Source organism: Diorhabda carinulata, chromosome Y (genome assembly GCF_026250575.1).
Source record: "Diorhabda carinulata isolate Delta chromosome Y, icDioCari1.1, whole genome shotgun sequence".
Classification (NCBI taxonomy): domain Eukaryota; kingdom Metazoa; phylum Arthropoda; class Insecta; order Coleoptera; family Chrysomelidae; genus Diorhabda; species Diorhabda carinulata.
Window position 1 is genome coordinate 202,221 of NC_079473.1, and position 12,325 is coordinate 214,545.

At 32.4% G+C, this 12,325-nt stretch overlaps 1 protein-coding gene across 1 annotated transcript; it reads right to left on the bottom strand.

Moving 5' to 3' along the window:
• Positions 1-395: 395 nt before the first annotated feature.
• LOC130903066 (uncharacterized) lies at positions 396-12,008 on the bottom strand. The gene is made up of 2 exons (XM_057815327.1): positions 11,448-12,008; positions 396-521 (listed from the first exon to the last, which is right to left on the bottom strand). The coding sequence occupies exons 1-2, from the start codon at positions 12,006-12,008 to the stop codon at positions 396-398; spliced, it is 687 nt and encodes a 228-aa protein (XP_057671310.1).
• Between the last annotated feature and the right edge of the window lie 317 nt (positions 12,009-12,325).

Consider the following 12,325-nt stretch of genomic DNA (forward strand, 5'->3'; position numbering starts at 1 on the left):
GTCTAAGTAATTATAGCTAGTATTTCCTTCAAGAAATAATCCATCGATGATTTGCAGTTATTACAAATACCAAAAACAGTTGATATCTTATGAATCACCTCTTCCTGTAGTTTTTTGTTTCTTTCATAAAAAATGGATCAAATCACTCGGTAGTATTTTTTTGTTTTGTAGAAAACACATAAAAACTAGAGGGAACATCGAAACAGTCGTCAGACAGTGTAATAGTGACTGTGTTGGTAGTAGGAGTAGTAAATGCAGCACACAAATTGTCTTCACGTATTTTATGAAATAATCATTACTTTTCCCCTTTTGTTTTCTATTATCATATTATTCATTAGCCATTCGAAGTATTATCTGATCTGGAATTGTCAGTATTGTTATTGCCATTCGTTTTTTTAATGCTTATTACATCTCAATTCGTCAGTCCTCAATCGAATCAAACGTTTATTCCATAATTCTATCCATTCAGGTTTAAGATCATTATTGGAGGTATCTACGGCTTCATTATCTAATTCTTCATACTTATACAATCATACATATTATGTATGATTGTACCATTCAATGTACACATTACTACAAATATTTCGAAATATGTTGTTTAAGGTAGTTTTAAAAATAATAAATTGATGCAATTAAATATTTTGTTGTTGAGCTAAGTGGTTTTTAAAATATTTATTTTGCCAATCTATTACGAGATTTAAGAATATCAAATATGAAAAATTTGAAGAAATTCAGTTGTAGCACCTGCATTATGGAAATATGTATTAATATCTGTTCTCGATAAATAAAGAAGAACATCTGTTGTACTTTGGGTTGCCAATTTAACTTTCATAGCTATTATGAGAGAGAGAGAATGAAAAAAAAATCTAGCTGCACAGTAACCATCACAAAAAGCCATTACATTGTCTTCACCTTTGCATTGATAAATTTCGCAAATCATGCAACTTCGAATTTCGTCGAAATGGTCCAATTAAAACTCTGGTTAGCAAAAAGATATCGAAACAAATTACATATCGTTAAAAAATCTACACTCTAGCGATGTTTATAAAAAAACAAAAACTTCCTATCACCTTTACTTTTTTTTAAACGCATGAATTGTTGTAATAATATGAATATTTAAGATACATTGCATACTGTAAAAGTTACGAAGTTATAACTTCTTGCATAAGTTAAAATAAGAAGAGACATGAAAATCAGAAAAATTGAAGAAAATAAAGTGAATTATTGAAGAAATGAGTCGTTTTAGAAAATATCTTGTTTAACAATCAAAAAACTTTCAAAGTAAAATTGGGTTGGACGTCAGTAATTTACAAAAAGTTTTTGTCCTAATAGTACAGCAAGTCAGCAATGTAAAAAATGAGAACGGGATTATATGACAGCTATATATCGCTTGTCCAGTTCAAGACTGGTTTATTTCAAAAAAAGCGATTTCTCAGGAGAGCTGATTAAAGTTTATGCTTTTCTCTTCAATTGATATCCGATGATTGCATTATCCGAATCATCACAATCTATAGATTTACAGAGGTTTTCCCCTCTCTCTATACTATTTTTTTTATGAGTAATTATGAGCAAAACTCCAAGATGAACCTATCTTGCACCGAAATATTTCAGGTTTTTATAGATAACTCCAGTTATTAATCATTCAAAAGCTGTTTATTTTTTATGAAACAAGTACAAAAATAAGAACAAAAGTGTAAAACATAATAAATATCTTCATGAATTCAAAAATCCTTGAGACTAGTGAGACATTTTTAGTGAAAAAGAGTCATGAGTCTTTATTTTCAGTGGTAACTACGTCTTTCTTCAGACTAGGTAGGCACTCTTATCACAAATTGTAGACAAAAAAAACATTTTCATTATTTTAAGATAATCACAGCTTATTACAAAATATGACTTTGTACAATAAATGTATGTAAAACTTTATATCTAGATACTACAAAAAGAGAAAAAAAATACTGTGCCAATTCGTTTCCTACTGAAGGAACTCAACAATACAATTACTTGGAAAAAAATGCATGTAAATACTTTTACAACTAGATACTTAAAAAAAGAGAGAAAAAAATACTGGGCTAATTCGTTTCCTATTGTAGGAAATCAACAATACAATTGCTTTGGAAAAAAATGAAAATAATAATAACAGTATAAAATAACAAAAATTGTAGAAAAACCAAGGAAGCGATTAGTTTGCACCTTTTATAAATTTTTGTAAAACTCTTTGTAACACAGAGGCATGACAGCTACACCATGGTTTTTTTCTGGAAAAGAGAAAGTAATGCTTCTTTTTTTTATTAGTGATGCTCGACTTTCTTGTATAGGCCTTGGAGAGTGTTACAGTTGGAGTGAAACTGAAACTGCAAGAAGCAGATGAACTGCTTCGACGTTTCTTGTTCTGGTTTGCTATGTTGATAGATTTGAAATCTTGCTGAGAGAATGATGTTTTATATCGAAAAAATCCAGGCTCATCTTTGTGGGTCTCAATCACACAGATATCAGCGATTGGTACCTTAACACCGTCTTCGTTGAACAAAGCGTCCTTTATTGTCAAGTCAGCTGTCAGCTTTGCTGGAGGTGTCTTCTTTGCTTGTGAGATGATAGAAATATAATTTTTTGGGACGTAGATAGGTGAGGATTTCTATATTTCTTTATAGCCCGTTCTATAACAGAGTGAACGTTGTCGCCCTCGTTTTGAGTGTGTCCAGTTACCAGGAATTTGTGCGCTATAGATCTGATATTTTTAACCTCCCAAGTGGCAAACATGAACAGGGCAAAAATAAACCGGTTTTTTTGCTGACCTCCGCAGTTATCACTGTAAAAAATGACATCAACTGGGGTATTGACAGTTCTGTTTAGGTTTTCGAGGTATAACCAGATGCAACTGCCAATTTCGTTGGCACCCCGTTTTGCTTGGCCTTCATGCCACATGTAACAATATGTCTTCTTGGACTTTAGCTCATACATAGTGAAGTTATACACGTTTAATTTGGACACGTAATAAAAGGCTGATGATTCTCCTTGAGGGCAAGGCAGGGAAGCTTGTAGATCAAAAACGGTCACAATTTTATCTAATCCTTTATCTGTATCTTTTTCTAATCGAGCCATCTCCTTTTCTCTTAAATGCTCTTGGTAATTATCTTCGAGCTGTGCTTTCTCAGATTCAGAGGCGTTCAGGTAGCCCAAACAAAAATTACACTGATTTTTTTAGGGCGGTGGAAAGCAATGTTGAACTCGGTGTTGAATATGAAGACGTACATTGAATACTTAACGAATGGCTGGCTTGCCTCTTTCTGGACCTCGACATAATCACGATGCAGATCTGCAATAGACTTTCCTCCTTCAATGTACTCCTTTTTACTATTCGATTGGCAGTAGTGGCTTTCGAGCCGAGGTATGGAGTTGATGTGATTTCGTACACCTTCCTTCATCTCAGGTGGAAGAGTGGGTTGCTTATGGTGTTTTCCTCTTTGGTCTGATTCAAAAATACCACCAATGTTGGATTTTTCTTTTCTTATCGCAGTGTTGAGAGCTCGAGCACTGATATTGAGAGTGGCCAAGTAGAAGATCTTACATACACGTATTTTTTTCTTATCAATAGTAAAATAAAATACTTTGTTAAGGGCTCTTGGTGTTTTATCTAATCGGCCGTAACGGTATCGGGGGTTGACTTCAGAAAGACAACTGTTTAAGAACGCTCTTTGCAAATGGATATTCGAGAGGTTCCCTCAACTTGACGAATTTTTCTTTGGAGCCATCAGGATTTTTCCGCACTCCCAATGATTCGTAACTTCTTCCAGATATCTCCATAATAGATCACTTACCAAGAACAATATTACTAAAAATTTCAGTGTTAAAGAGGGCTATCTCAGGTTGTCTCCAATAATTACTGGAAATTTAAGAGCTAAAGAGGGCTATCTCAAGTTGGCTCTTTCTTGAAGAGAATAATCTAGAGGGAAATAAGTTAATTTACCATTCAAAATAGAGCCATTATCATAATAGTTTAGTTTTGTACTAAAGATTGATATGAAAAAGTTACTTACTGTCGGTTTATCACATAATAACCCACTATTGCACAATAGAACTCCACTCTCTCTATGTGTGGCAAGGATCACTCTTGCACAGCCCCCCTCCACAAATCAAAGATGGCCCACTTACACGCACTCCATCTATCATTTATGTATCCCCAGGAAGTTGGGCTAAAGTATTACTATTATTTATGTATCCCAATAAAGTTGGGCTAACGTTTTTAATAAAGTTTTTTTTGAGAGTTATTCACTACGCATAACATATTGTGGTGTTTTATTCTAATATGATTGGAGGATTTCAGTGGGGGCTATGGGACACCCAAAACGTTTTACTTTCTTTGGTTGTTGTTGATTTATGTATGTCAAACGATTTGACCATACATTCCTCAATTTTTTTTCTTTGGTTCAACTTTTTTTATTTCTTTTTTATTTACTCAATGAGTCTTTCTCGCGCGTTTTCAGTTTGTGGTTTAACGAAATGGATCATGTGGATATTTTTTCATTGCAATTTCAACTAAACACTGTCCCAGTTCTACCAGAAGATTACGTAGTTTAGGAGTTATTCCCGTCGCCAAGGCCGTTTAAGGGGATCATCTTCATCGGAAAACCGTAAAATGGCCGCATGACAACGAAGTCCCGTATCACCTTCCAGACCATTTCCGTTTTATCGTAAGATATATGGAATATACGTCAGAAAGTAACTTTTTTTAACTCTTTCAATTTGGACTCGCAGAATATGTTACCAATAAAACGATTGTCGATGTGATTACGAAAATAAATATATTGTATGAAAGGAATTTATATAAAACGACGATTGTTATAATGATAATCCACTGAAATGTTTACCTGCAGTTTTTCAAGACGACAACATAGTTATATAAATGCGAATCAATCAGTGTATTTGTGAATGTTGTCGATTTAGCTGAGGAAGCTTTACAAAGTCTTCTTCAAGATCAAAAATCCATAGTGATTCTACGAGGTCCAGATTCGAACAACTTTATTCAACAAAATCCCCACCTAGAGCAGTTTTTCCAAGACTTATTCGACAGGTAGAGTTTCACAGAACTTCAAGACAGTTTTATTTAGAACATGGTTCTGTTTTGTAGTTAAAACTTTCATTCATTCGACGTAGAGGTGGTTTCCCTTTGGTTTTGTAACAATTTTGATATATTCTTCTTTGAAACCAATTGGTGAGTCGATTGCTTATCACTTTTTGAAAAGAGAAATCACTAATTGAGTCGCTTTGCGTGACTGTTCAGTGGTTTATGTTCATTTTTCAAATATTACGAAGATACGAACGAAATTTTTAATAACATGATGACTGTTTTATCATTTTCGAGTGTCGTTTCAGATCTGAATGTTATATGCAAATCAATATTATACCCCGTATGGATATTGGGGATATTATTTCAATTTTCATATTTATGCATGCGAACTTTTTCTTTAATAAAACATTGAAGTATCTATTGAAAGAAAACCAAATAAATATCTACGTAGGGCAATAACTAACTGAACTAACAAATAGAGAATCGTGTAGATATGCCCAAATACAAGTTACATATCGTTGATTATTCATACATAATAATAATTTCACCTAAAGGATAGAGGAACATGTCCGCCGCAAAGCTGCGGTTCGTTTTAATACTTTCCAGCCCTGTGGGCTCCGGTAGTTGCAATGCATAGATAACATCCCCCCATAGATATAACGAATAAACATGGAAGTCGTTAAATAATTATTTACTAAATTTGTATAAACACATTCCATAATCGGAAATATTTCCGATTATCAATTTCGACACCTCATGGATTTTATAAGTTTATAGGTAAAATAAATATTGTTCACGGTGGGTTCAAGAAGTAATTTTGAATTAAAGTTCAAGTGATCATTTGTTAGCGGTACCTACTCTCTGTATTTATCATCAGTTGATGAGATTCGTCTTAAGAGAGTTTGTTTTTCAAAAAACAAACTATAATTTGTCTTTGGGAGTTGCCATTTCAAAAAAAACACAATTCGTCTTTAGAAACTCATTTTTTTAAGAAAAAACTGACATTTGTATTAACGAACATTCTTTTTGAAAACCAAAAACATTTGAACAATTATGAACCAAAATTAGTATTTAGAATATTCCGTTTTTGGAAAAACAAACCAAAATTTGTATTTAGAAACTTTATTTAAAAAAAATAGACATTTGTTTTAGGAGACTTTCTGTTTCATTAGAAACCAAAATTTGTTTAAACAAACCTCATTTTTCCAAAAATAAGATGAGATTCGTCTTAAGAAATTCTGTTTTTCGAAAAGCAAACCAAAATTTGCCTTCGGGTATTGCCATTTCGATAGAAAATAAAATTCGTATTTAGAAATTTCTGTTTATGGAAAAACAAACCAAATGTTGTGTTTAGAAACTTTATTTTTCAAAAAAAAATAGACATTTGTCTTAAGACACTTTCTGTTTCAATTAGAAACCAAAATTTGTTTGTACAAATTTCATTTCTCCAAAAATAAGATGAGATTCGTCTTTACAAACTTTGTTTTTGGAAAAGCAAACCAAAATTTGTATTTAGAAACTTTATTTAAAAAAAAATAGACATTTGTCTTAAGAGACTTTCTGTTTCAATTTGAAACCAAAATTTGTTTGTACAAATTTCATTTCTCCAAAAATAAGATGAGATTCGTCTTTACAAACTTTGTTTTTGGAAAAGCAAACCAAAATTTGCCTTCGGGAATTGCCATTTCGATAAAAAACAAAATTCGTCTTTAGAAACTTTGTTTTTCGAAAACAAAAAAATATTATCACAAGAGACTTTCTTTTGCAATTAGAAACCATATTCAGAAACTTCAAAAATAAACCGACCTTTATTTTCCAGAACTGTCGTATTCGAAAAAACAAACGAAATTTGTTTATAGAAACCGTTTTTTCCAAAAATAAATTGTCTGTTATCATAAAAAAAATGTTGGTGGATGTTTTATTTAGATAGACAAAGAAACCAACGAATTGATTGAATAAAGTTTGTAAAAAGAAATATTTCTAGGAACCAGAAATAAGTGGACTTAGGGAGAGATACATAACCTCTAAGGAAAATAAGATCCGAGATTATTTTATATATCAAACAATACATGTGAACGTCCATTTTCAAAATAGAATAATTTCGACTATTTAATCAACAATAATTGTATTCAACGATCTAATTTAATGAACAGTTACAACAAAATTTCTCTGTAACACAGTTTATAAACTCGACGATGAGGTTCACCTTTTGTTTTCCATTTCCAACTTTTTCCCTCCACGCTTTTATTTATTAACGAGGATGAATTAATAAAAACGTATACAAAGTAAAATTTTACAAGCCGTTAGAACTTCATTTACATCCTGGAAAAAAAAAGACATAAAATATTCTCCAAAATAAAATACGTTGCGAAAAATATTCCGAATAAAAAAATTCTCAACGAGGCCGTTTTAGAGAAATGTCAGTGTAGTGGGTGCTCCCACAAGTACCTAGCCTGACCTAAAGATGGCGGTAGTTATTTGAAAAATAATAGAAAGTACACAATCTATACAAAACTTTTATTTGAAAGGCGTTAGCCTAAATAATATGAAAGCTGAACTGAATTCTACGCAGGACGAGATTGCTAGTTCGTTATAAACAGTAAAATATTGTGTAGCAAAGTTTATACGAGACCGTACGACCTTCGAAGACCAAATGTTTCAATATTGAAGACTCGATCGTGATGGTATTGATATTTTACTGTAGATTTTAGTTAGTAGATTGATTTACTTTAATTTTTAATTTAGTTAAAATCCGAAAGATAAATAAAAAGCCGACAGTTTTCTTTGCGGAGTAATGTTCCACAATTTGTACTAAACTGGTAAGACTAACGAACAATATAAATCAGCTTAACGTCGTGGCATTAATCTAAACGCCAGAAGGGATTAAATTTTGGACTAAATTGGTATACCTTTCAAACGGTTGGGATTTTTGAGTCCTTATTTCACACTTGACCGGAAGAAAGATGTGAATAATTGCTTAGGAAAAACTTTTTTCTTATATTTCAAGCCACATTTTCTGGAAATTCGAATTTCATTGCGTAATGTAACGCTTTGGCATATCTTGACAATCAAAACGATTACCACTTGAATAATCGATCATAATCGATTATTATTTAATCGTAACTAATCGATTTTTAGTCAATTACGTTTCTCAATTCGTAAAACTTAATATTAATTTAATTTAATTCAATACTCAAACTTTCTATTGGATATTGTTTGTTTTATTAGGGATTCGTGATGTTTTTTTATGACTTCTTGAAATTTAATGTTTATACGAAATGTAGAAGTTTATTTCGTGATAAAGAGTACTGCCTGGGGTTTATTCATAAAAAGCAGTGGCTATATAACCAAACAGACTGAATACATTGTTCACGCCGATATAGATTGACGCTCGTTTCGATAACCAAGTTATATCATCTTCAGAAACTGAAGATAAACTGTGTGCATTTAAGCCCTCGAAAGCTCCTGCATAGATATCTGATTTTTCGAAAGCTTTGTCTGACTTTTGTATATGTTAATATTTAATTTCTTATTTTTTAGACCTTTTAATATGTTTATACTTCTAAATTTTCTTGATTTTTGGAGTCTTTTGTTTTAAAAAACGTCAAATTTTTATTTGTATTTCAAAAATTACGAAAAAAAAACGGAATAGGCCTAGAATCAAGAAGAAGAAGAAGAAAATTCAATGAAATATTGTCGAAAAATAGACAAAAAGGATACTAAATATGTAATTGTTATTGAAAATTTAATAAAAGAACGTCTAAAAACAAAAATATACAAAAACAAAAAAAAGTAACGTGTAAGTCTTACATTAAACGGAGTCAAAGAAAAATATTTAACAGTGTAATATTTATTTTAAAAAATGGTAGTTTCGTTGTTGTTGAGTTCCAACCTAAAATTCATCACCTTGTCTATGTTGGAAACGATAAAAAAATCAAAAATAATTGCTCATAATGGATAGAACAAATTTTTAGAAAAATATAGAAAACCAAACACGTTTATCGGTTAAATAGTCACGCCCCGATTCACATCAATTTGCTTTGTACGTTTTTTTTGTTGACGTGAAATATTTTTGGTTCATGGTTCATGCGCGCTTTTTTGCACTTATTTTTTACGACCCTTTTTCAATTAGAGTTTATTGGTTCGTGTTTATGTATCCATCTTTTTATAGCGAGAGGAATAAATATGCATTTTTTGCAAATTGATCATCGTAATTTTGAATAATTAAAAATGTAATAACAAAACTCATTTACATTTTTTTAACATAAGAAATCCAAAAATGATAATGTATAAATTAATATTGATATAGTTTCCGCGTCCTGATCAAACCCTGTATAACAGAGTTATTTGATAGATACTTGAGTTTCGTGATACGGCAACACTGATGTGAATACATATATGAAATCTGTCATTGTCATCATAAAGTTTGACATTTGTAATGGCGAACGTGTTGTTTACTACGATTTTCGACGTAGATTAAACCAATGTTGAAGAATTCGGTGATGAAACCCAATCTCGCGGACGTTGTTATGAACCCACGTTTCATCTATAACATAAAACGGTTTTATTTCTGTTAAACGCTCGATGGAAACATTTTCGCGTCGATGGTTTTGTTTCAATGTGCGCAAACGCGGCATCCATCTTGTACTCAACTTTCTAATGTCAAAATTTTCAGTTAAAACACGATGTACATGTCGAGTATGTTTGCTATGAATAAACTGAACGATCCACGAGATTTCAGAAAAGATAATCGTTTTCTTCTCACTTCTCATTTTGAAAACATCGCTATACATGGTTTTCCCTAGCTAGTATCTAAAAGATTCAAGAATGAATGTTACAAAGGGACGTAAAAGTGCTTTTTACGACCCCCGATATTAAATAGAATCTTATATTGCAGAATTCTACTTTTAAAAACTACAACAAGAAAAATGTTGAAAAACTCATCAATTTAATCGAAAGATATATTCGAAAAACTATGGTAGAAACGGTCTAGAAACAAACAAAACATCATAGAAAAGAAAAAAAGGAAGTTTCAAAACGCATCTAAATAGGAAAAGAACAAATTATAGTCAAAACAAATAAAAATTTAAGCGATTTTTTATCAAATTGCAGCGTTTTGTTAGTTTAAGTTGAATGAAATTCATAATTTTATCATATCTGGTATACGAGTGAAAATTCTCTAAATCTGTTGATTGCATTTTAGATTTTAAACCATGCAAAACATTTTAAAAAGAATAATTTTTTTTCGTAATATCAACAATTAAAAAGTTAGAGTAGGTAATTTTTAATTTGTTACATGTTTCTCAGTGTACTTTTTTATAAAACATGGAAATTCGTAATAAAAGTTGCAGACGGTGGTAAAATGAAGCTGTTAAAGTAACGACGATGTTCAGAAACTATAATTTTTTATAATGTTCAAAAAACAACAACTTATATATATTTAAATAAATTTGTTCATACAATTTAACAAATTAAAGTTATTTATTTGAAAAAATGATTGTTAATAATAACAGTATGAGCTCTAATAGTAACTATTCCAACATCCTTTAAATTTTCGGGATCATTGTCTGGTTTTTCTTCACGATTAGAATATTGACAGCGTCTTCATCGAAAGCTACTTCTAGTTGAGGTATTATCGTATCATCGTTATCGTTTTCAATAATAGTACCCAGTTTGAGATCTTGTTTAGAACTAGAAAGTTCGCTTAACATAATAGGTACCTTCAAATCTTCAACGCTTCTTTCAACTGAACTCACGAATCTTGGTGGTACTCGAGGTAATTTCTCCAAAAATACAATGGGGAATGTACATTCCGTTTGCGTGGAAGTATCGCTGGTTCTTCTTCTCAATATATTCATGTTCATTATTATAATAAACGATTCAGTAATTATGACAGATGTCAAAACAGATCGGTCAATTTTGATATATAAAATGTCAATTATTGTTGTAGAACTAGGGGAAATGTGCCTATGATGGACCCCTTAAGGAAATATCATTACAACTTTTTTAGTTTTGGACTTATTAATTTTAATGTTAAGACCAGATGTGGATGGGGTTTGAATTTCTAATTCCATTTGGTTCTCGATGATATCTCCTTGAGCCTCGGGAATCTGCTTATCCGTTGCTAAAGCTGGTGCAAATTGCCAGTCCTCGAAGACATGAGGATTGAAAGGATGAATGCCAGTCTTTTTGAACGAATTTATTGCATTTGATGGTACAGCACTCTTCAAATAAGCTTGATTGAGAAGACCTGCTTCCCCGGGTTTTGACGAAGCCGTAATTGAATTTCTTGATCAAAATACGTATGAAGAGGACGGAAGAATCCTACGTCCAATGGTTGAACGTGATGTGAACAATCTGCCGGGAAGCAGAACACAATTACCCCATTTTCTTTTGCAAACTGAAGAGATTCGAGACTCTTATGCCTACTGTGCCCATCTAGGAGCAAAAGAACCTTATTGTTATTAGATGCTTTCGTATACTTCACGAAATGCTTTAGCCATCTACAAAAAATTTCACTGGTCATCCAACCTTTTTCTTGTACGAAAGCTATGCTACCAACGGGAGCACCGTTCATAAGCTCATCGTTCATCCTTTGACGAGGGTAAATAAGAGCAGGAGGGATGTAAGTGCCCATGACATTCATTGCGCACACTACGGTCACGTGCTGCCCACGCTCTGCACTGCTGAGTGCACCAACTTGCTTCCGACCTTTTGAAGCGTAAATTTTTTGACATTTCTTTTGGACCGTAGTCAAACCTGACTCATCCATATTAAATATATTTTCGGGAGGAAAGTTGTACTGCTCCAGAGTGTTAGATAGTGCATTGAAATAGGCATTGTTAAAAGCCTGGGCTCTAGCTAATGATGTACTTTCTGGACTACGCAAAGAAATTCGTGGATTGCGCTTCAGGAATCCCCTCACCCATTTCCAACCTGCCATTTTTGTTTCACGATTGAAACGATGCTCTATTTTATTTTTTTCGGCTACTTCGAATACCATCCGCCGCAAATCTTTAGAGGTTAAACCAAAAAAACGTGTTTCCATATCAATAATATATCCTGCAATCTCCTCTTCGATGGCTTTAGAGAAAATTGCGGTTCGTCCTCCCAAATTACCCTTGGAACTGTCCTGTTTAGCCGAACGCCAATGTTCCCAAAAGTTGTTTTGGGAACATTGAAGGTCTTTGCAGCCAACTTAAAGCCCATACTGTGATCTTGTACGTTCTCAATAGCCTGTCGCATATCATGCTCGTCCCA